Consider the following 26,294-nt stretch of genomic DNA (forward strand, 5'->3'; position numbering starts at 1 on the left):
TTAGGAATTGGCATATAACGTCTCAGAGTCTGGGCAGAAATAGGGAGATGGCCCAGCAGGGTGGCCAATTAAGTGTGCTGCCTCTGGAGAGACTCCTTAGGGGCACACCCTGGTTTGGGGGCTCCCAGTGGTATGAGCCTGTGAATGCTTCTTAGCTTCTTGCAACTTCAGTGACTTAACTCCAAGCATAGGTACTATCTTATAGTTTTATAGGCCCAGAAGTCAGAAAGGAGTCACAGCATGCAGAACCAGAGTGTCAGCAGGGCTACCATAAAGCCACCTGTATTCCTGGGTGTGAGGGTCCTTTCTCCAGTCTATAAAGACTTCTTGATTTTGTGGGCTGTCATAATTACTCGAGCCCAGTAATTCGTTAAAAGATAATGCCCCTACCTCAATGTCTTTACATTTTTATCACATTTATTTTAGTGTGTGTCTCTGTTGTGTGTGTGAGCACGTGTGTGTGCGCACACACACACACACACACACACACACACAGAGGCACATGCCAAGGTACCTTCATGATCAGAGGACAAGTTGTGGGCCTTGGTTCACTTTTTACACCATGTGGGACCCAGGATTAGAACTCAGGTCATCAGCCTTGATGGCAAGCACCTTTACCAACTGAGGCATCTCGCTGGTCCTTAAATTCTTTAAAATAGTTCAATCTATTAGATCCTTTCTGACACACACACACACACACACACACACACACACACACACACACACACACACAAAATGCCATAATCACAAATTTGGAGAATTAAGATGTGAGTGCCTCCGGGGCTGGGGACTCTGTTCCAACTACCTTATCACCTTCATCTTCTGGGATGTAAAACGTGGTGATGGCTGGGGACCTGGCTCGCAGTTGCAGTTTAGCGCACATACTGCTCGTTCAGAGGACTGGAGTGGCATTCCCAGCACCTGTGTCAGGTACCCGTCACTCCAGCTGCGGTGGGTCTGACTCCATCTTCTGAACTCTTGGGGCACCTGCCCTCACATGTGCATACACACCCCTACATAGACACACACACACACAGACACAGAATGTCAATTTTTTAGTTAATCCTAAAGTGTGGTGATGAAATGTGAGCTATCAGTTCAGATAATATATATAAACATATCACAGTGCAGATAAGAAACATATAAAACATTGTGCTCAACCATTAGTTTTGAACCTAGTCATACAAAGGAGACATTTAAACGCTGATCATTATTACTACACAAAGTCCAGAAGCCTGAGAGGTCTTCCTGCTACATAATCCCGGCCATTCATGTCTCTGCTGCAGCAGGATGACTCCGGAGGCCTGCACAGCCCAGACTGAAGAGAGAGCCATATTCCCAGCAGCTCTTCTGCTGCCTTCAGATTCTTGGCAGCCACCAACCCAGAGCCATGGTTCTCTCAGTGAACGGACTGTTTGAAGTCCCCCCCCCGCGCCCCCCCCCTTAATTTCAGATTGAATTGTCCTCAGTGGAAAGGCTAGAACTAAGGGTTTCTAACTCAGAGACCAGACCCAGAGGCGACAAATAAGGGCTGCTTCTGTTTCTTCTCTTCCCGTCCTCTCTCCTTTCAGGACAGTCAACCCTCGTCCAGAAGAAAGGAGCATGGTGTGCAAAATGCCCCTGTTTACCGCTGCCGATCTTGGGCATGACTCTTGGCTGCACATGCCCTCGGCCTGTTTCTGCTCTGGGTGACCTATTTACTGCTGGCATCTGAACCCATTAACCCTCTGTGTCTAGCAATAGTTTCACTGGGTTGCAGTCGCCAGTGTCCCTGAAATGCCTCTGCTGTCTTCTCCGTTGTTTGCTGGTGTACCAGCCTTGGATATTCGCCGTGGCCAGGATTCAAACAGGCAGAAGAAAAAGTGGTATAATATTAATTAGTGTGATATTTAACTGCATTGAACTATTACGTATTTTGTTGATGAATTAAGATAGATTGAAAAATTGTAAAATCCGGCCTGGCATCTCAGGCATGTTAACTCCAGCATTTCAAAATCTGAGGGACAGGGATTGCCATGAGTTCCAGACCAGCCCGAGCTAAAGAGTAAAGCTGTCTCAAAAAAACCAACCAAACAAAAATATTGTTAAGTATATGTTTGCTTGTGTCCTAAATCTAAATGTGTTTTTAAAGGTTAAAATATATGTCTCTTTGTCTGTGTCTCTGTGTGTGTGTGTATGCGCGCACGCGTGTGCACATGTGCGTGCGTCTGTGTCTATGTATGTCTCTCTCTGTCTCTGTGTGTGTATGCATGTATGTCTCTGTCTCTCTGTCTCTTTGCCTGTCTGTCTCTCCTTTATCTCTTTCTCTTTCTTTCCCTCTCTCCCCCATCTCTGTATGTGTGTCTGTGTGTCTGTGTGTCTGTGTCTGTGTCTCTGTGTGTATGTGTGTATGTGTGTCTCTGTCTCTCTGTCTCTTTGCCTGTCTGTGTGTCTCCCCCACCATGCCCCCCCCGTGTGTGTGTGTGTGTGTGTGTGTGTGTGTGTGTGTGTGTGTGTGTGTAGGTCAGAGGACAGCTTCGTAGAATCAGCCCTCTCCTTCCACCTTTAAATGAGTTCTGAGGATGAAATTCAGGTTGCCAGGTTTGCCTGGTGAGCACCATACGTGCTGAGCCGTTCCCTGACATCTTAAATGCATATTTTTTAAGAATCGAAATCGGAGCCAAGGCTGCAGGTGCGTGCCTTTCATCCCAGCACTCAGAACGGAAAGGCCAGTGGATCTCTGTGAGTTCCAGGCCAGCTTGGATTACACAGTGAGTTCCAGGGCAGCCAGAGCTACATAGTGAGACTCTGCCTCAAATGGGACAGCTCATCTGGTAGATGGCGATGCTTGCCAGTCCTGAGACCCACAGGGTAGAAGACGAGACCAGTTCCTGAAAGTTGTTCTCTGACGTCTGCATGCAAACTGCAGCACACACCCCATCTTCCTCCCCCGTTCCCTCCTCCCTTCCCCTTCCCCTGTCTGTCTCCCCCTCCTTCCCTCCCTCTCTCAAGCACATACAATAAATAAATAAATAAAATATAATCCTAAGAAATAACGCCTTCTATACTCTAGGATTTGTAAAACTTATGCTTGAAAAATGATTGTTCTAACAGAAGTAGATTTTTAGAGACATGTAGCTGGATTAATATGCAATAGGGAAGGGGATTAAAAAAATCAGTAGGCACCCCTACTATGTGTATTACTCTTCTTGGCCCTAGATGGGAGCCTGTGTCCTTCTTTGGGTACTGGTTCTGGGTCTGTCACTACACTCCGCTGGGCTGACTGATCATCCCCGCCAGGCTTGTGCCTCATCTTCCATTTCCCTCCCCACTGCTCTTCCCTCGCACCCAGCTCTGTGTGCAGCCTCTGAGGGGCACTGTCCACACCGGCCTCCCCGGCAAGCACACAAGAACATTCTCTCTTCTTTCTTCCAGTGACTCACAGTCACCATCTGTTCCCTGCACGTGTCTGGGCCAGGAATGAAGAAGGAAGCAGCTAAATTCGTTATATGGTGAATTTCCTCATTTTCCCAAGGAGACTTGTACTTTAGAGAGCATGGGGTACATTTACCATAATGAAATTTTAATATAGCTCAATGACAAGTACGAAGTGCAGTCATTTGAGAATTTTCTACTTCTACGAAATGACCCTCATACAAGGGACTACTCTCCCTCTCTTTGTGTATCCAAGGTCCCCGTGGGGATGCGGGCAGCTCCGTGCTCTGATAAATGCCCCGTGGGCTTCTGCATGGGACTGTGGGAGTCACAGGTGCCTCCACATTGTCTTGTCCCTCTTATTACTTCTCTTTTCTCTCTGCTTGCTTCTCAGGATGAAAATCATCAAGTCTGGAGAGGATTTGGCTTGTATTCCCCAACACACACACACACACACACACACACACACACACACATACACACACACACACACACACACACACACACACACACACACACACAAGAAAGGGTGGATGAGGGAGAAAAGGAAAGGAATAAAAGAAATATGTTAAGAATTAAATAAAAGAATAAGCAGAAAGGAAAGGTTGGCTTAGAACATGAAATTAAAGTCCAGAGAAATGGAAGGTGAAGGGGAGAGATGCCGAGGAGACACTTATCTGTGATCACGGGTCTTTCTCCTCCGCAAACATGCTTCATACACAACCCACAAACACCGTCCTATCACCCTCCTCTGGCCTCCACCAGCACACACTTTAGGTTTTACGTCAGCTCATTTCAGTGTGTACTACAGGCAATGCCCCTGCACCACTAGGTTTGAGGAAGCAAAGGCATCTCTCTGAGCCTTATTTCATCGAATTCCAAACTGAAATCTTAAGAAGCTTGATGTGCCTGTAGTCTGACATGCGGTGTTAAGTTGTGAATTGCCCCCTAGGCCAACTGCTAACTCTCTAAACCTTTCACATTGGCAAAATGGGACTAATAAAACCATCAGAATTGGGTGAGCTTGGTGCCATTACTATGGACCGTTGTTTGGTTAGCTGTGTTTGTGAAGTGACAATTATTTTAAGTAATAGTACCTACTATTGTTGTTTCTTCTCCCAGTAGACGTCTGACTTTAGTGTCCTTCTGGAGGAAACGTACACTTTCCTGCTTCCTCCCTTTGCTGCTGCTCACACTCAGTGCACCTCCACTATAAAAAGAACGGAACAGGAGCTGGGAACCTATCTCGGTCAGTCGTACAGTGCTTGCCGAGCGTGCATAAAGCCCTGTTTGAATGCACAGAGCAGACATAGTGATGCCTGCCTGTCATCCTTGGGAGTGAGAGATGAGATGATCAAAACTCAAGGTCATCTTAGGTTATTTAGAGAGGTTGAGGCCAGCCTGGCTACAAGAGCCTCTGTCTCAAACAACAAAAGAACAAAACATGTAAAGACCACAGGCCTCCCTGGGCTGCATGTGCGAACCCAGCTCTGCCCGAAAGTCTTTTATTTCACCCACTTTTTACTCCATCTCCTGCAGGAAGAAGTCCAGATAACAATTAGGCCAGAGCAACCCTGGCATTTTGTTTATATTTCTTCAGCATATTAGAATTGATCAAGGGAAGACCTGTTTTTTTTTCTCATACCCTTTCTAGTATTTTCTTAACAAAAAAAAAAAAATCCTATGAGTATCAAGAGTTGTGTTGATAACATAAATCATTTTGCATCTTCCAGCTATTCACTTCTGCCTGACACATGACTGTTGGGCTTATACATCCAAGGACTCTGATCCTTATGACATGAGAAGCTCCTTGGTACTTTTTGCATGAGTGTTGGATTACCTTGGCCCTAGCAGCCTCTTGGGGGCCTCAAGAATATATTATAGAGATTCAGCTGTGTATTAAAGCTATACTTACACCGGCCAAGGGTCTGTCAAAAAGCAAGCCATTTATTATGGGATATTTGGTGTTACCCAGTTTTTAATATTTCAGCTGTCTTCTGCTATGAAATTCTTGTGTGCCCAAATATTATAGACTATTTGGCAAACAGCTAAGCTTCCAGACCTGCTGAACATCTAGGGCTTTTTGCATAACCAGGTGCAGTAAGGACTGGAGTGGAATTCAGAGACAGAACGAGGGTCCAGAGAGAGAGAAGGAAGACAGAGGTTCTGTAGAGGATAAAACAGACCTTAGGTAGAGTTTTCTGAGAGCCAAGAGTAAGGAGCTAGGAAGGCAAGATGGAGGGACAGAGGACATAGATGAGGTCAAAAGCATAGGAGCTTACTAAAACTATGAGGACAGGAAAACTGGGCACAGAGAGGAGCCATATGTGAGGACAGGGCTGAAACTGTGTAGCTAGAATGACCTAGAAGAATAAAGTGAATGGACTAAAGAACTCAGTGTGCTTAGATTCATTTGAAATCCCTCAGATTAGTATCCTTAGCCGCGCCATAGCATCTGTTCTGGACCCTGATAAAAATCTCCTCAAGGCAGGCACTTGGGGGGAATTCGTTACCCCACTTCCATATTCCCACAGGCAGGCTCTCATCATAGGCTCAGTAGAGTTGGCTATACCACTTCATCGTTAGTTGGTATTCACATAAAATAAAAAGTGCCTTTAATCCTCGTCAAATCCTGGCCTTCTCACCCTAAAGCAGTCCATACAAGGACCTGTTTCATTTGTCTATGGATGTGAACAGTGGGGTGAGAGCCTGTACACTTTATCATTTCATTAAAAAGACTAAGTCTTCAGAGAAATTAAGAGACAAGATTATATAACATCTCCAGCTAAAGTCATTGGTTCTCTTGCAGCCACTTTGCCAGAAAACTAAATTTAGCCTAGTCACTTGAAAAAAAAATAATTATAGTTCTGAAAGCTTTTCAGAATATTTTACTTCTAGATTATATATAAATGTAATATATTCCCATTATGGTGAGATAAATGGAGTTTGAAAATTCAATTGCGCAATTTGAAATTGGCTTATTGCTAGACTAATGAAAAAGAATCTAATTTCACTTGTTTATTTTCATTTACTAGATATTTAGGAAAAGTAATCAGAGGTATGTTTAAGAGTAGGTACAGTGACTACTAAATTGAGAAAGGAGCAGGTAATTTGAAGGCCATCATTTCCTAGTTCCTTCACAGAAGGTAAAGACTGAACAACCCATGCTGTGGATACAGCTGAAGGTTGTCACCTACCATCCGAAAACCACTAGATCCAATTCCCTGCACTGACTTTTTCTTTAAAGGTGGAAGCAGAGAGCAGGGTCTGCTGGCACAGGCCTGTAATCCCAATCCTCAGAAGACAAAGATGTGAGAAGAACAAGCTTGAGATCAGCCCGAGCTAGACAGCATGGCCCTGGCTCTAAAATAAATAAATACATAAATACTTCAAAATAGTTAGCAGCCCCACAGAAAGATAAGGCAATCTCCATCATTAGGTTCATCCATCAGGACAAAATAGGTCAATTCCTATGACATCTTCACCAAGAAAACATAGACACAGATCACAATCATTGTGCAAGGCACATGTCATCTGAAAAGGATCTAAGGTTCCAATGCCAGACGCATAGCAACCGTCAGAGGACTTCTTCCTTGTAATCATCTCCCCTTGGGGAGCCTTGAATTCCCTCCTGATTAACCTCACCCAGGGCTCTTGGGTCCTTCAGAGACGTCAGAGTTTTATCATTCTTCAAAAAACTTCCTCTTGACCTATGCCAATTTGTACCCAGCCCCATTCTACAGCCTGTCCTAGTAAAGGGAACAGGCATCCTCTCTTGCCAAATAAAATTAAATGAAACCAAACAAAAGCTCTCCTGAAACATCTTGTGCACCCTGAGTACAGAAGGTTCCTTCCTGACTCAAAAGAAAAATGGAAGTAGCTCTTTCTAGAATAAAAATGGCCTTCTTGCTTTTAAGTGGCACTTTCTAGTTTGTAAAGCCGGCCTCTTTAGGTGCCTGCATCAATATATGTATTATGTTTATGCATAGTCACATTCCCCAAAGGAATTAATTATCTTCTCCATTGACTCCAGGTACTTTTCACAAACTCTTATGAAGTACAACGAAAGACTGCAAAGTAACCTGAGAATGCCACTCTCGTATACAAATAAGTTCATACTCAAACTCAACTAGCATCATATGTCTAGTTCAGCTTGTTACTAGGATTTTTAAGGTGAAAGCTCAGGCTCCAGTAGTCCCAGTAGGATATGCTCAATCACTGTCCCCAAATGGCCAATTAAACAGACTAGTAATAGTGAAAACCAGACGGAGATTGATGCAGTATGGCTACATAGGAACATATAATAGGCTCAAGTGACTCCAAGCCTATTTTTTCAGGGTACTGAAATGAGGTTTAGGTTTAAATCAAAAGCAAAAAATATGAGCTGACCCTAAGGGCATGAAAGCAGGAGAACTGGCCCTGTCCCCTGCTCATCACTCCAAGGAGAGAACTAGCTGGGGCAATGCTGGAGAGCTCACCCTGGTGGTGAGAACAAGGGAAAACTGGCAGGCTGACCAACCCTGCAACCACCCAGGCCCAGAACCAGAGTTATGAGTTGGCCACCCCAACATCTACCCTATCTATAATCTGCTGGAGCACATGAAAGGGGCTGGACCTGCAGACCCAAAGCTGCAGGATCTCCACGACACAGGGCAACAGCAGGATAACCAAGAGGAGTTCCAGTGAGGGCCCAGGATCAATAGTGTACCAGAAACCAGAGGCCTCGAACTAGACCAATGACTCTTTGCAATGAACACTTGCAAGTAAAGATATATGGATAAAAGGGTTTATTGCGTGATTCACTGTGTCACACTACAGCGTCCATGACAAGATTGATTTTTTTCTTTTTTTTTTTTCTTTTAAATTTTATTTTAAGGGGTTTGCAAGGGCAGAAAGCTGATAGGAAGGGATGGGGAAATGAGTGGGATCGAGATGCATGATGTGAAAGACACAGAGAATAAATAAAAAGAAAGTTAAAAGTAAATAAAAAGAAAAAAATAATCATAATTACAGAACCTGGCCAAAGCCAAGTCCCACCCATCATTGTTTTAGTCTTGTCTGTCTCACAAAGTGGTCCCTAGAATTGTTAATCTGTCTGAGTGGCTGAGGGTACATCCTTGCGCTTGTGAACAACTGTCCTCATACAGGGTCATGGGCTCTGCACTATGAGGCCTGGCTTTTCTTGAAATTCAAGGTGACTCAAGTAGAGGTTAAGGATAGTGGCTTATCTCTGTGTTTTCAGCTAGCTACATACAGAAGAAGAACAGAGGCCTGTGGGCTTTATCCTACTTTCAGTATCTTATGAGGCATAGATGCTTTTTAGTAAGTGCAGTTTCTAAACATCTCTTTCAAATTCTAGCTGTGTACCAAAACCATCTGAAAGGCCCAAGTGTCCACCATGTCCACATCACATAGACAAAAGATTGGTACTGTGGATAAAGACTCTGGACTTGGCGGATGGGCAGCAGATCTGAGAAGCGCTACATTGGAAACTTCCGATAGAACAAATTGCTGGGAACCCACCTGGCTGGCCATTACACTAAAGGAGTGTATCTGCCCCTCCTAAGTAGATAGGTAGGTAGACATGTAGGCAGGCAGATGGAGAAATTATAAATGAATAGATAATAGATATAAGATAGATGATAGAAAATAGATAACAGATTGCAGACAAGTAGATCATTGATGGATGAATGATAGAAAATGACAGATGGTAGATGATAGATAGATAGATAGATAGGTAGATAGATAGATAGATAGATAGATAGATAGATAGATAGATAGATAGATAGATAGATAGATAGAAAGATAGATAGATAGATAGATAGATAGATAGATAGATAGATAGATAGACAGACAGATAGATAGATAGACAGATCCATCAAACAAACATTTATATAAACCACAGTATTTTCCAACTGCCATAGGCTCCTGTAGGAAGGAAAAGGGAACACAATTACACTTGGACTAAAAGTTCTGAATCCTTTTTTATATTGGTAAAAGTTAGGACTGGAACATAAATATGGAAAGTTCATATGAGAAGACTTCCTTCATCACAAAAGTAGCAACAGGTGTTTCTATGGCACCAATAAACCAATCAAAGGAGGAAAGGAACTTGAGATGGGTTTCATTGTTATGAACTCCTGGATTGCAATAAGGCGTGACTGCTGACCCCAGCATTTCTTTTCGCCCACCTGGAGCAAAAGGGAAGGAAATGAACTTCTGGAGGAGTATCACCGTATTAAACACAGTCTGCAAGCACTTGCTAACGAGGAGCAAGAGCAGAGGCGAGCCAGACAGTTCTACAAACACTGCAGGCTTATGCAGCTTTCAATTGTGAATGTGAATTCGTGTGTGACCTGGCATGTTTACATGTGTCTGGGGTTACATAAATCTGGACACCCTGGATTGTTTCACTCTTCTCAGTGATTTCCAGTATAACAATACTTTCACACAGGAGGCAACCATTAAGAAATGACACACAAAGGCATTTCCCAGCAGATTTGGGAGGTCTGGGATTCTTTTCCGTTAAGTCACCCAGTCTTATTACATTTGCTTCAGCTTCCCAATTTCAGGAAATCTTAATCTGCACCATGCGGAAACATCAAGAATGTTGTTACTGGCAGTTGGACCCATGCAAGTCTAGGAATTTAAAAACTAAAAACAAAATATACATGGAGTTAATGATATGCCCTGAGAGAAAAATGCTATTTAACTTTACCTGCCCGAGTCTTCAGATGTTCGGTTATAACTCAGGAACCATAATGTTCCCCAATTTCCTCTCAAGGTTGAGATATTTTAGGAAGTTATGCAAGTGTAGGACACCATGAGTTTAAGTTGTTTCTTTCAAACTTCTTCTATATCATGTGTAATAAACTAAACATTTATTGTAGATGGTGTTGAATTAAAGCAAGGCCACTCCAGAAATAGCTTGAGGGTGTGGCATTTCAGTGTGAACTTATTCCCACTATTGCTAAACCATAATTGATATTTCTTCTACCATTCTGCATCTACATGTATTATTTTTATACTTTTTTTCAGTTAAATTTGTTCTTTGATAGTTTGATACATGTACAGAATACATTGTTTATGTTCCCCCCCACTTGAGTCCCCCTCTACCTGTCACCTCCTCTTTTCCATAAGGGCCTCTGCTACATGCCTGTCTTTTTGTTTTGTGACCCACTGATTGTAACCAGGGCCATCTGTGTGACCATGGCTTTGGAACTGGCCATAGGTGCATGGTAGGTTCACTGTTTGGTGCACAACTAAAGACAATGGCTGTCCTTCTCCGAGAATCCATCAGTTGTCAATAGATCAGCAGGGAAATGTGGGGCCCCTTGAGCCCCTCTGTGATTGATTGGCTGTTGACAGGCAGGGTCTTGGGCAGGCCTGGCCAGTTCAGGCATCCAGAACTGCTGTGAGACCACGTATACACGGCTGTGTCTCACCTAGAAAATAGCATTTTGCAGCCCTTCCCCTTATACAGCCTCTGTGGATTTATTCTTTATTTCTTGCTGGGTCTCAAGCTGTTTGATACTTCATTTCAAAGCTCCCCACAGTTACAGACAGTTGGGGCCCTTCTTAACACATTGTAGTTTTCTCCTCTTTAAAAAAATAATTAGCATAGATTAATTGAATAAAAAAATTATGTTTATTTTGACATACCATGCCTGTATATAATATACTTTAACAAAATTTAGCCTTCTAGTACCCAATCTTGTCCCTCTTACCAACTTCCATTGTCCTCCTTTTATTTACATGTCTTTAAAAACCAAAGTCTAAGTTCCACATCTGAGAGAAAACACACAGAATTTGTCTCTCTAAGTCTGGCTTCTTTTGCTTAATGTAACAGTCTCCGATTCACCCATCCTCCTGAAAATGACCTAACACAATCTTCCTTATGGATGATTAACACTCCATCGTTTATCTACGGCACATTTTCTTTATCTGTTCATCTGTTGATGGGCACTATCTTAGGGTTTCTATTGCTGCAATGAAACACTATGATCAAAAAGCAAGTCGAGGAGGAAAAGGTTTTTCGAGCTTACACTTCCACATCACAGTTCATCCCCAAAGGAGTCAGCACAGGAACGCAAGCAGGGCAGGAACCTGGATGCAGGAGCTGATGCAGAAGCCATGAAGGAGTGCTGCTTACTTGCTTGCTCTCCATGGCTTGCTCGGCCTGCTTTCTTATAGAACCCGGAACCACCAGCCCTGGGATGGCATCACCCACAATGGACTAGACCCTCTCTCATCAATCACTAATCAAGAAATTGCCTTAGCCATATCTCATGGGAGTTGTTTTCTTTTCTTTTCTTTTCTTTTCTTTTTTTCCAGTTGAGGTTCCTTCCCTTCAGATAACTCTAGCTGTGTCAACTTGACATTAGACTATCCAGCAGAGGCACCAACGTAAAAAATGACTATGTACGTGCAAGTCTTGTTCTAAGACACTGGAGCATGCAGCTAATTGAACACCTCCTGTAACCACAGGATCCCACACCTACTCTCCTGACTACCCAGGCTTTGTCCCACTTCACCTGATAGTTGCCTTGCCAAAATCTAAATCTCTGTATGTGAACTCTCTGCTTAGATCTTGGGTGGTACCCTGGCTGTCTCCTGTAGGAAGAAGGCCCCTATATGGTCTAGACATCAGACTTGCCAAATTGGATGTTGCTTCGTTTCTCCACATCTCCACTAACACTTACACACAGAGATGCTGGCTAATTCTCAGTTCCCCAGTGGGCAATACCCTCTTGAAATCTATGTGCTTTCCCATGATTCCTCCTGACTGTAATTACTTTTTCCTGCACTCTTCCATCTTAAAAAAGAGAAGTGATGTTTGTTCTTTATCGTGCTATGCTAGAGTCGCCCTTTCTGTGATGTCCTTCTCAGATCTCATAAATAAGCCACGACTTCTAGCAGTGCATGCTTTCACATGGTATGTGTTACACTAAGCTATAAATACTTACCAGAATTTTTTTCCATTTCTCAACTGAGATCTTAGAAAGCACAGAGCTCCATAAGGTCATGTCTTTTTAATCTTTGGATCTTAGGAAACTATGAAAGTGTCTGAAAACTTACAGCTCCATTTCAAATGTTTATTTTTTTAAGGAATGGGAGTTTTAATGGGGCTCATAGTTTATAGGGGAAGTCATCTATCATGGTTGGAAGACATGATGGTAGGAGTGTGGGACGGCTGCTCACACCATACGCAGTCAGGAAGCAGAGAGAGGTGAATGCTGGAATTCCTACTTTATGGGTGTTTGTTTCTTAAATTATTGGGTGAGGGTTAGTGAGTGAAGACAGCAGGTACTCTGTATAATCCTGGGAACTGAGCTTTAAGCAGGAGATGGCAGAAGGAGCTTATCATTCACTTATCACTGCTCTTTCCTTCCACACTGGCAGCACTTATGTAAGAGCCTAAGTTTGCAGGTGTCCTTTCTACAAGGGGAGACATATATTGAACAAATGAGATGTATAGGTGAGCTGCACCTTGTGACAAACAATAATACTGTCCCCTCCCTCTGCTATATGACTTTGGACAACTGTTGTTCTACTAAAATTCATGAAAACTAGAGATCCTTGCCAAGTTCCATTGCTCTCCAAGCAAAACTGTAGGCCTATAGAAGTACTCAGTGCATCCTCTATTCAGGGCCTTGCTGTTCTGTTTCTATGGTGACAAAATGTAGAAGTGTATTACAGTGTCATTTTCATGGATAAGTACCAACCACAATGGTGGTACTCACCTGTCTGATTCTGGAACACACTTCAAGAGCTGTCCCTGTTGAGGGGCTGGGGAGTTGGCTCAACCAGTAGAGTGCTTGCTACATGAGGACCTGAGATCCTTGTACTGATGTAAAATGGCTGGGCATGTGGTGGCCCCTGTGTCTCCAGCACTGGAAGGGAAGAGACAGGGGTCTCTGGATCCCACTGGTCATCATTCTAGACCCATAGGCCCACTCCAGGTTCAGTGAGGAAGCCTGTCTCAAAGGGTATTGTGGAGAGTGATCAAGGAAGACAGCATGAGACAGAGACAAAGACAGAGAAAGCCCCACACACCACCCAATCAGTTTGAGATGGAAGCTAGTTAGCATGTCCATTCTTTCCTTGGCTGTAATGACTGAAGAAAGTAAGAATATCAGTTTTATCTGGCTTGGTGCGTCCCAGGAACTCTGGAGATAATGAGAGGCACATCATTTTCCTTTTTATCTGATACTGTGTTTTCTATGCCTCCTAAGATTTAACACCAATGAATTTTCCCTCATAAGATATATACTTTATTCCAAAGTGAAAATTAATAATTATTGTGTAGCTTATGGTTCTTTTATGAGTGAATTAATAACAGTAACAATGAAAGTATTGATAAACCAGAAGCTGACACTCATGGAGTTTGCAACTTTTTCAACTTCCACTTCGTGAGACATGATTTTGCTTAGACATTTATAGTCCTGGATTTTGATAAGCGCAAATAACCTTGTTTTCTCATTTTTCACATAATGAATCTCTGAAATGAGTACAGTTTGAATTTCATTTTTCTATGTCAGGTCGTGGAAGTATAATTTGAAAGTCCATTTTATGTAAAGAAAATATAGCTATCGTTTTTCTCACCTCTCTTTCTACTTTTTGTATTCCCTGTTCATTCATTTCTTCAATAAATACAATGTGAAGAATCTTAAATGAATGAGTTACTATCCTCAACTACCTTCAGAAAGGCATTAGCTTAGAAATGAGACATTTCAGTGCAAGTGAGGGGTCCAGACAGAGTGATGACCTCAGATGCCACCCTTCACCTCACAGATATGCCCAGGCAGTCCCAGCCCGCATTCCTTCATGTTTATTCTAAGGGTTCTTTCCATCCTGCCCCAGCACATAGACAGATACAGGAACGCAGGCTGGCTCTGTTCCCTGTCTCTCCCACTGCTTCTCTTCTGTTTCTGAGCCCTTGAAATAAAAACTGGAAGCTCTCTCCAGATGACTTCGTGGATGTCAGGTGTAATCTACCCACTTCCTCTGCAGTGAAGGAGGTGGGATGTGAGTCAGAAAGGGAAGGTTTTTCTCCAGATCACTGTATGTCAACTCTACCTGCTCCTTTCGCTCTAGAGTAAGCAGTCTGCTAGGAGGAGCTGACTCAGCACCTGTTTCATCCAGGGCCCAGTACACGTCCTGGTGGTTGTTTTAGTTACATTTTTATTGCTGTGGGAAGACACCAGGACCAAGGAAACTTATAAAAGAAGACATTTATTTGGGCTCACAGTTCTGAGGAGTGAGATTCCAAGCTCGTGAGGCAGGAAGCATGGCTGCAGGTAGGCGGACACAATACCAGAGCAGCCGCTGAGAGCTAACATCTGGCGGCAGAGAGAGAGAGAAAGCTAACCAGGAGTGCTGTGGGCTTTTGAAACCTCAAAACTCATCTCCCCGCCCCCGCCCTTGTGACACAACACACCTCCTCCAACAAGGCCACACCTCCTACTCCTTCCCCCCAAATTCCACCAACTAGAGACCAAATATTCAAATATATGAGCCTGTGGGGGCCATTCTCATTCAAACCACAATGGTTGTGTTTACTTATAACATTTGGGTCATATGCTACTCAGTAATTTTAATATTAGTATAAACACCAGCACTTACTTACCAAACCTGAGTTACCTGGTTGTAGTCAGAGATAATATCAACCAGGCTGAGTCAGAGGGGTCACCGGAAGACTGAGGCTGAGACAAGTTTATTGGAAACAATCAGACTTCTTATCCCCTTATCAAAAACAGAATATCATGGCGGTTGCCAGGAAGAATACAATTGTAGTTGCCAGGATACAATGACGTGTGCAAGCCATCCAGGGTCCACAAGGTTAATGTCTAAGACTAATTGTCCAGTCAAGCTTCTATATGCTTTGCTGACTTCTAGGGAATGCAGGATACACAGGAACCCTGAATGCTGCTCTGCCTGAGGGAGAGTCTTGGGTTCTCAGAAACTATGAAAGGCACACAGTGCCATGGAGCCACAGACTCTAACCTGAACAACCTATGACCCATGCCTCTCAAGACAGCTAGACCAGGTCAATGCCATGATTCCCTGTATGTTAGGAAATGAAAACATTTATATCCTTTTCAACAACTGTATGACATATGGGAATTTTGCACAGTAGTCTAAAGGAATGATATATCTCGTTTATAAATGTATAAAAGTATAACAGATATACTTTCGTGTGTGGATTATGTATTAAGCAGTCTGTATGGAGGCCCTAAGTTGACATCAAGTGTCTTCCTCAGTCCTCACTTTATTTATTGAAGTGGGGTCTCTTGTTAAACCTGGGGTACTCCACTGAGGCTCCCACTGTCTCTATTTCCCAAAGAATGGGAATAGAGGCAGCAGCCAGGCCTGTCCTGTTTCCACTTTGGTTCTGAAGGTCCAAACTCTTGGTCTTCATACCTGCAGGCCACGTGTGCCTTATCTACTGAGCCCTCTCCCCAGCACCCTGGGCTTTTGAATAAACCAGTTCAACGGCTGATTCTTGTCTGTGGCACAGGCCCGTTTAATGTGCTCACATAGCAATGGCTGTTTGCCTGCTTAGCATCAGAGTAACACATGTTGTCACAATTTTGTCCCACAGAATGATTGAAGATAGTGGGAAAAGAGGAAATACCATGGCAGAGAGAAGACAGCTGTTTGCAGAGATGAGTAAGTACGGAACTTTTAAGGGAACTCCCCTCAGTGTGCATTGAATATTCATGAAAAAGCCAGAAATAACCATGTAGTCTCCTTAGTGCATCTGGGCTTCTCCATAAAATCCTCAGTGCCTTGCATAAACTATGCACTTGGCCATTTCAGCCTATCATTAGGTGAGAATTGAATTAGTTGGAGATTTCTTATAATTTGCTTCTCCACTCTCATTTCATAGGTTGAAAACAATGTTTCTGGGCCTGTGTACTTGCAGGCCAGCGGACACACTGGATAGCACTGCTCTGTGTTGACTTTAGTGCAGTCCACTAATATCTGAAGTCTACACTCACCTGCCTGCACTATCACGTGGCTGCCGTAGGATAAAACTGCTGAAACACATCTTTGAATATCTTCCCCGGAAAATGATATAATACATTCAAACGCTAAGTGGAAATACTGGTCAAACTAAACCAAAATAATGTAACATTGTAAGCTGTCGTTTGGACCACCTTTGGATGGCAGTCTGTCCCAAAAACCATTTTTTTAAAAAAGCAAAGGCTAACAAAAGATAAAAGCAGTTGGGGTGGCATCTGTAAGGGACCACAAACACTGATGGTATTTTCTGGTGGTTGATCTATGAAGGTGCCTGACTTCTATGTAACTTGTGCTGATGACATCTCCTCCCGTGTAGACCAGTTTGATCCTTCATAAAAAGAGGAGACACATCGTTCTCAAATTAAATGTTATAAGGAAAAACATTTTGGCTCTCTTGTTCTGTGAGTTTTAGTTTTTGAGAGTGCTCTGGAGTGACTTGTAAGCTCCTTCCCCCAGGAAGTGATAGAAAAGAAATTTATATTGAAAACGGGATAGATAATATTGGTAGGCATAGGGGTTGGAAAGCAGAAGAAAAATTCCCTGATAATAAGGAGGGTTAAATAATTTTCCAATTATCTGCTGGCACTTGTGCAGTGTTAAAATTAACAGAGGAAACAGAGTTAGAATTGACATGGGGACTCCCAGACATCTGCTAGCCTTTTGCACTTACAGAGTCGTTTTGTTTTGTTTTGTTTTGTTTTGTTTTGTTTTGTTTTGTTTTGTTTCAAGACAGGGTTTCTCTGTGTAGCTCTGGCTGTCCTGGATCTCACTCTGTAGCCCAGGCTGGCCTCGAACTCACAGAGATCCGCCTGCCTCTGCCTCTCAAGTGCTGGGATGAGAGGCATGCACTGCAACCGTCCAGATGGCACTCACTGAGTCTTAAGTGTCTGTGAGAGCTTCAGCTGAGACTTCTCAGCATCCCCTGCTGTGTTTAATGCTGCCATCTTTACTTCTGGAATGACTGATCACCCTGGAATTGTGTCTTTTTTGTAGGCACACATCTAGTTATGATCTGCCAAGATCTTGGTTAGACCAGAGGAATAAATTTTAATAAACTACCGTACTGCTGTTAATGATGTATTGCATCTTTCAAATTTTCTATAAGGAATAGATATATTATCCCCACCAAAAAATTAATTAATTAATTAAGTGATGGAACGTTAGTTAGCTAGACTATGTGGATCACAAAAGTAAAGTGTGTACCATAAATACACAGAATTATTTTTCATTAAAAACAAAGTTTTTAAAGGAAAAATACAATTTACATAATTAAAATACAAGGAGAAAATATTAAAGAGCAATGTATTTGATGGAGAAAACCTGTTTTAATATCTGAGCAAACTCCATCATGGGCAAATATCTTGCTAGACACAGAACAATTATTAATATTGTCTATACAAAAGAAAACCTGTCAAATCTTTTACCTTGCCTTTGAAATACTAAATATTGATCAGCTGACACACTCTAATGTTTACGGAAGTGTGCTTTCTTAATGGTTTTAGTAATACTTATCTAAGTTCAGGTGTCTAGTTTCTTCCCTATCTGGTGCAGTTTCTGGCACAAGTAAAAAGCAATGTTACACACGTCCACTAAATTGAAGTCAGCAGACTCAAGGAATATCTGACACAAATATGTTCATACAAACAGAACAACCAGCAGCCAGACATGCTGACACCCATCTGTAATCTTAGCACAGGGAGGTAGAGGCAGGAGGATCAGGAACACGAAGTCATCCTTGGCTGTATAATGGGTGGGAGGCCAGCCTGGGCTACCTGAGACTCTGTTATGGGAGTAGAGAACGGGGAGACTTAGGAAAACTGTGACTCTTTTATAAGTTTCCCTTTTCCTAAGAATGCCACAGGACTGCCATGAGCCCTTGTTAGATAGCTTTGTGAGCTCTACTGATAAATAATGAGAATAACAGGCAAGCCAAATACATAGGTATCAATCATTCTTCCCAACAGGCTGAAGACTCAGTTATCGGCCAAGGCCTGTGAAAGGCAGCTGGCTGCCTTTAATGGTCCGTTGGTTCCGCCGGCCTGTTCAGCTCATCACTGAGACACCTCCTCAGTAGAAGGAAACAGTTGCTGGGGTGCAAAGGGAAGAAACACTGTTGATGGGTGGACTGTCACACAGCCTAGATCTTCTTGACAATGTGTTAAAATAGCCAAGAATAAACATCTTCCAGGAATCTGTGATCTCCAGAGAGCAAAACCAGGACTAGAATCCATAAGTGTGACTAATTATATTTTATCTAGAAATGATTTGTTTTTTAAAAAGGAAAAAAAACAGTGAAAGGGAGGCATATTTGTTGTTCTGAATATTATGGATGAGAAAGAATATTCTCACCTCACGATCACACGAGCCAAATGGGCAACTAAAGACTTATTAAAGTATTGTAGTAAGAACAAGAGATTACCTCCTACATCTGAAAGGTTTGTGCTAGGAGGCTGGTCATCGTGATTAGGTCACCTGATTGCTAGTGACGACAATTAAGAAGTTGGGCTCTTCTTCCAGGGAGACTGAGAGACAGGGCCCTGTCTCTCTCAATGATTAATTCCCTGGGGCTGACAGCCAGGTCCTTAGAAAGATACTCTGGTGTGAGTACATACCATTTTTATCTTTCTGAGTCTGGGTTACCTCACTCAGGATGCTATTTTCTAGTTCCATCCATTTGCCTGCAAACCTCATGATGTCATTGTTTTTCTCTGCTGAGTAGTACTCCATTGTGTAAATGCACCACATTTTCTTAATCCATTCTTCAGTTGATGGGCATCTAGGTTGTTTCTAGGTTCTGGCTGTTACAAATAATGTCCTATGAACATAGTAGAACAAGTGTCCTTGTGGTATGGTTCAGCATCTCTTGGGTATTTATCTAAGAGTGGTATCATTGGGTTTTGAGGTAGATTGATTACCAATTTTCTGATAAGTCACCATACTGATTTCCAAAGTAGCTGTACAAGTTTGCACTCCCACCAACACTGAAGGAGTGTTCCCCTTGCTCCACATCCTCTCCAACGTAAGCTGTCACCAGTGTTTTTGATGTTAGCCATTGTGACAGGTGTAAGATGGTATCTCAGAGTCATTTTGTTTGCATTTCCCTGATGACTAAGGATGCTGAGCAATTCTTTAAATGTCTTCAGCCATTTGAGATTCTGAATTCGTGATTGATGGAGAAGGTCTCAGCCTATTGTGGATGGTGTCATCCCTGGACTGGTGGTCCCGGGTTCTATAAGCAATCAGGCTGAGCAAGCCATGGGGAGCAAGCCAGTGAGCAGCACTCCTCTAGGGTCTCTGCATCAGCTCCTACCTCCAGGATCCTGTCCTATTTGAGTTCCTTGTCCTGGCTTCCCTCAGTGATGAACAGCAATGTGGAAATGTAAGCTAAATAAACCCTTTCCTCCCCAACTTGCTTTTTGGTCATGGTGTTTTGTTGCAGCAATAGAAACCTGAGACAGATGGATTAAAAGAAGAAACATGGAACTTGAAACTGATAACTGTGAACACACACATTTTCTTATATACATCTTTGCTCCTGTTTTCATCACACCTTCCAACCATGAAATGGGCAGTAAAGATTTGAGGAGACAGAGCAAGAGCATCTTTCCTTAGACATGTGCACCTTATGGGGTTTATTATGAAAATTCTCAAATATATACAGATATAGAAGAAATTGTGTCCATCACTGCCTTTAATTATGTATCTCCCACTGTATATTAGTGTGAAGCAAGTCTGATAAATCATTTATGTGAGCTGAATTTTCAAGTTTTAAAGAATTATATACCACTGATGTAATTTAAAAAGAAACCAACACCATTAGTGGATAATGAAATATAATTTTAAAAAAAGGCACTACCCTCCCCAGAAAAGAATTCAATGGGAGAATGCTCACTCTGCTTGGTTCCTTTTATCATGTATTTAAATTCCATATTTTAATAAAAAAAATAAACAATTTCCCTTTTTAATAAGATCACCAGAATCATAGATCAGGAAAATACCATTACATAAATATTAACCTTAATTTCAGCCAAGAATTAACAAAGGCTCTGAGGCTGTACATTTGTTGGACAAACATGAGCAGGGCCACAGTAAAGTAGACTTACAAGTAGTGTCATGATCACGCCTAGGGCAACAATTAATGGTTCAGTCAGCCTTGGAGGAAGGCTGACCTCCAGGAGCACAGGGCCTCTATTTGTGGCTCTGCGCAGGTCACTGGTTTTAATCAATGACTTAGAGAGAATGACAAAGACATAGAGATTATGTCATTATATCATAGGCATTCAACAAAAGACCACACAAGTAAAATTAAATAAGTTCATAATTTATTAAGTCGTAGATTTTTTTCAGAGGTTAAAAAAAATGAACTCACCGCCGAGCGGTGGTGGCACACGCCTTTAATCCCAGCACTCGGGAGGCAGAGGCAGGCGGATCTTTGTGAGTTCAAGGCCAGCCTGGTCTACAAAGCGAGATCCAGGAAAGGCACAAAGCTACACAGAGAAACCCTGTCTGGAAAAACCAAAAAAAAAAAAAAAAAAAAAAAATGAACTCTATGCAGCATGCCACAGTGTCTGGTCTCCAGATCCAACATGGTTCCCATAGCACTGTCCCCAGTGTCTGTGGGAAGCAGTGTGCTGTTGGATCTGCAAAGCTATATTTTGTTGCTTGTTTACCAAAAGCCCTTTAATATTAGGATTTAATACCATCAGTCAAGAAAAATGTGCATGAATAGGAACTATTTACAGACATCTAAGTCCTTTCATTTTGTTAGGCCTAGAAAATAGTGATAAGGAAGAAGAGAGCCATTGGTGATTCTGTATCCCCACGCATCATTGTATCCTTCTTTACCACATCCTGTAGAAATGTACTTTGCAAAAATGCCTCAGGACCTCTACATGGGGGAGGGGCACAGAAGTACAACGGTTACCATTCTCAGACTCCAACTAAGGTCTTGCTGAAATAGGAAACATCATTGTGTGATACATCACAATCTTGGTGTACTAACTGGTGTTTAACTCATTGCTCTTTGTTCATTTTGTTTGTTTGTTTGTTGTTGCTATTTTGATACAGGGTCTTTTGTTGGCTAGCCCAGGCTGGCCTCAGAATTGCTATGTAGCCTAGAATGACCTTGAACTTCTTTTTTTTTTTGGTTTGGTTTTTTGAGACAGGGTTTCTCTGTGTAGCTTTGTGCCTTTCCTGGAACTCACTCGGTAGCCCAGGCTGGCCTCGAACTCACAGAGATCCGCCTGGCTCTGCCTCCCAAGTGCTGGGATTAAAGGCGTGTGCCACCACCGCCCGGCGACCTTGAACTTCTAATGTTCATCCTGCATCCAACTCCACAGAGTTGACTCACAATGCCCAGTGTGTGTGGTACCTAGGGATCAAAGATAAGGCTTTGTGCATACTAGGCAAGTACCCTACCAACTGAGGTACATTTCCATCTTTGTTTTTGTTTGTTTTGTTTTGATGTAGGCTCTGTAGCCCAGGCTAGCCTTAAACATGTTCCTCCCACTTCATTCTCTTTAGCGATGGGATGACAGATAGATATAATCTTGACCAGCTTTAATTTGATTGTTCTTGAAAAACATATACAAATAATACATACCCCCTAATTTTTTCTTTGAAAGCATTATTTACAGATATGGGGATTCTTTACTGCTAAGCCAACTAGACACCAGTAAAATTTCATGCAATATGAAAGCAGATTCAGCACACAGGAGTTTCTTATATTCTGCCATTGGCATCTTAGAGATCTTGTTTCCAACAGAGCCCTATCAAATTAACCAGCCTTTAACCTGGGGAGGATGTTTGACATGCCAGTAGAAGATGATGAATTTTTTTTTTAAGATATACAGGTTAATTAGAACAGGAAATTAAAATAAAGAAACTACCTAAATAAATACAAAGTCTACCCTTAGTGCAAAGCTAGTTGGTCCAGAGTCTGTGATCTCCTATGAGCCCAGGTTCCCTTGTGATGACTTTGATGGCCCTGGATTGTACTATCCTTCCTCCCTCTCTTTAACAGGATTCCCAGAGCTTGGCCCAGTGATTAGCTGTGGATCTCTGCATAAATGAAGAATTTTTAACAAAAGTACCAATAAGTGTATGGGTTATATCTGCAGTTATATTATTTACAAACATTACAAGATCCTATCTATACAAATGGCATACCATATATATACTCTTTTTTTTCATACTAGGGGCTCAAGATCTGGATCGTATCCGACTCTCCACCTACAGAACAGCATGCAAGCTGAGATTTGTGCAGAAGAAATGCAACTGTAAGTGTGCCATTTGTTTGTGCTAATTACCTACATGAGTACTATCATTTATGCTTGTTACTGGGTTTATTAAAGCCTGGTTTTCCTACAAGGATTGATAAACATATGTTTACAGAAGAATAAGGAGGATATTGTGGTCATGAATGGTAAAGAAACTGTTGCTAAGCAACTCTAAAATCTGGTTTAGTCTTAACTACCACAGTCCTAGAATGGGTGAGCCTCTTGAGATCTCTATCTATATGTGTCTATCTCTCTTTCTGTAGATATATATAAATATATCTATAGATAGATATAAATACACATGTGTATATGTATGGATGGATATATGTATATAGATATATATAGATAAATAGATGATTGATGATAATAAATAGATTGATACAGATAGATGATAGATAGATAGATAGATAGATAGATAGATAGATAGATAGATAGATAGGCAGGTAGACAGACAGACAGACAGATAAAGGATAGATAAATCAATCTAGAAAGAAAGAGAGATATTTCTACAATCTACATGGAGTGTTTTCTCTCTTTACTATCCATGGCATTTTTAATGATATCCAGGTACTTTGTAAACAATCACACATAAAATCCTCTCTACATGCCCATTTATAACTATCAGTGTTTATAAACATCTAGAAAACATTAGAACTCATTTCTGAAATTATAAAATCAGCCAAAATAATCAATATGTTGATTACATTTGTGGGCGAGAGCCGCAGAAGATACAGAGCTTTAAAATACACAGGAACCTGCTTCTGTTGCTGCCAATTGTAAACGACATAGAGCAAGCTGAGCGCCAACCACATGAGCAGTTCAGTGCCCGCTGTGGGTTAGCATGCCCCTTCGTGCTGCCACAACTGTTTTCTCGGGCAAAATAGTACTTCATGGTTCATTTGTGTCAATTTATTCTGTTCATTTTAAAGATTTGACTCTCATTCAAAATTAATAACTTCTCATTTTCTAATTAGTAAAGAACAGGTTTGGCTTTGTTTTTTCTGTAAGCCCTAGTGTTCTACCCAGAGTGTACATATAGTTCTTGAATAGCTAACATGGGAATTAGACTCTTGGTGAATGCAGAGCTAGTCACTTCCCCAGGTCTACCCTGCCAGAGTCTCCACAGGTATTTCCCAGAGCCCTGGGTGAGCCATACAGCCCCACACTTCTGGGTGTACAGTTGATGACTACAAAGACGGCAAGGTGATTCAGGCCCTCAAGGTGCTTAGAGCAGTTCTCTAGCCAGGGGATAAGTAATCGGCCATGATTTGAGATGGGATGAAAGGGGAGAAAACACACACACACAACAAACAAAAAAAAATTTAAAAAGCAAACAAATTCTGTGTGTGTGTGTGTGTGTGTGTGTGTGTGTGTGTGTGTGTGTGTGTAAAAAGAGCTGTGGCCAGTGCTGGAGATATAACTCAGGTAGTAGAGTTCTTGCTTAGCTTACATGAAGTCCCTTTTACCACATTAACCAGGTGGCACATGAGCAGAAGAATCAGAAGTTCCAGGTCATTGTTGGCTACACAGTGATTTTGAGGCTGTCCTGCACTAAAAGGAGACCCTGTTTTCAATAATTAATTAATTAATTGGCCTGGATTTTTTTTTTTAAAAAAAAGATGTAGCTATATTTGTATTTGTAGGCGTGAATGAGCCAGTAAAAGCCTTTCCAGTGCTGGTGTTAAGGGGTAAGGAAAAGGCTTCCACAGAGAAAAAGCTCCCCTTCCCCCTAGATGCTATCCAAAACAGAGCAGATGAGGAATCTCCCAAGTGAGGAAATTCTCCCACATTCTTGTGACTTCTTTCCACTCCATGGCCTTTCCGATGAGGGAGGAGTGGGGAGAATGGGGTGAGAATTGCAGCCCCCTCCAAGTTTCTCTAGCTTTGCTTAGGCTTCTAGCAGTAAAGGTGGGCCCTTCCAGAAAGACCGCAAAATGGTCTTGTTTTTCGAGAAGGGGTTTCTCTGTGTAGCTTTGCACCTTTCCTGGAACTCACTTTGGAGACCATGATGGCCTCCAACTCACAAATATCCGCCTGGCTCTGCCTCCCGAGTGCTGGGATTAAAGGCGTGCACCACCACTGCCCGGCTGCCTGTTGTTTTTAAGTCTCATCTTTATTCTGCATCCAAAAATCATAACCCGGCCACACGGGCCTACTTGGAAAATAGTATGGAAGCGGCGGGGACAATAGTCCATTTAAAGGGAACCTAGGAACCCCAAACCTGTCTAGTGTCTTGTAGTGTCCATTCTCTTTCCTCTTAACTTACATCTATAAGTTCCTGCTTCATGTCCGGCCCTGGGTCAGGAAGCAGAGCCAGTGTGGCTGACCATGAGATGCAGCCTTAAAGTTCCTCAGAGTCTAACTGGGTGATTGGATTGTTGGTGGTGCATAAGTTCACATCAGGAATATGGGCACGGTATTCGGAAGTCCTGCAGAGACAGTGCCCTGATGTAAGGGAGACACTTTCTTAGAGAAAACTCTGGACTGGATAGGACAGGCTCAGTAGGGATTGAGCCAATAGGAAAAGAAAAAAAAAAAAAACATTGTATGTTCTTTGCAACCTGGTAGGCTTCATGCATTTTAGGATGAAAATTTAAAAATTTTAAATATTTATATATTTATAAAAATATCATTTTAAAAAATTAGTCTAAAATAACCAGTTAAAGTTAAAGCTCGGAAGAGAAAAGCAATCGTGACTGGAACGCTGCACTAAAATTAAACTTTTTAAAATACTTTCAACATTGATTAGGGAATCAAATTCATACCTACCTGTTTGCTCCAATTTCTTTCCTAACGATAAGTGAAACAATGTGATGTTCAGAGTTGCTTGTGAAATGTTAACACAATTGATCTTGGCTTATCTTAATCAATGTTGGAGTTTTCGAGAGAAGTAGCTGGAAGGAGTGGTCATTTTGGCAGCATAACAGTCCTCAACGGTGTGTTTACAGCCTTGCATTAGGGGAAAGTCATTCTAGTCTCCAGTTAAAGCTAACGTGATGGATTATGGTGGAGTTTGACTCCACAACAAAGAGAATGCACCAGAATGTATTGGGTTGGCCTCTCCTGAGCACAAAGACTCTGGTCACCTCTGGGAGCCCAGAGGAAGAGCAGAGGTTCACAACTTGCAGCAGGGACCACAAAGGAGATAAGAGCTGGCCTGCCCTGTAACACACAGCAACCCCATGCTTGCTTGGAGTCAATAAAGGGACAAAGAAGTGCTTGTCCCAGGAGCAGCTGCCTGACACCTGCTAACAGAGTTACTGCGGTATCTTGGCCATAATCTCGACAGTTTGTAAACAGTAGAAACGTATTTGTTTTCATAGCTACAGTGGTTGGGAAGTCCGAGATGAAGGCCCCCATTTGCTTGGTGTCTGCTGTGGGCCCAATTTCTGATTCATAGATAACATCTTCCATTCCAGGAGACCTCATATGATTGAGACGGCAGAATCACACACTAGGGCCTCTTTCAAAAGGGCCTTAGTCCCCATTATGAGGCTCCAGTTTAAGGACTTAATCACTTTTCTAAAGGTCCCAACTCCGACCACTGTCACATTGGAGACTAAGTTTTCATGT

The 26,294-nt window shown here is 42.2% G+C and overlaps 1 protein-coding gene across 8 annotated transcripts in view; it reads left to right on the top strand.

Moving 5' to 3' along the window:
- Positions 1-26,294, top strand: part of Dtna (dystrobrevin alpha) — a 363,024-nt gene that overhangs the window by 217,637 nt on the left and 119,093 nt on the right. For all 8 annotated transcript variants that reach the window (XM_059246654.1, XM_059246652.1, XM_059246655.1 and 5 more), the window contains exons 3-4: positions 16,019-16,086; positions 22,641-22,721. In XM_059246654.1, coding sequence (XP_059102637.1) covers positions 16,020-16,086; positions 22,641-22,721 — 148 coding nt within the window. In that variant the 5' untranslated portion in view covers position 16,019. The remainder of the gene's footprint in view (positions 1-16,018; positions 16,087-22,640; positions 22,722-26,294) is intronic.

Source organism: Peromyscus eremicus, chromosome 19, assembly GCF_949786415.1.
Source record: "Peromyscus eremicus chromosome 19, PerEre_H2_v1, whole genome shotgun sequence".
In the NCBI taxonomy this organism is placed as follows: Eukaryota; Metazoa; Chordata; class Mammalia; order Rodentia; family Cricetidae; genus Peromyscus; species Peromyscus eremicus.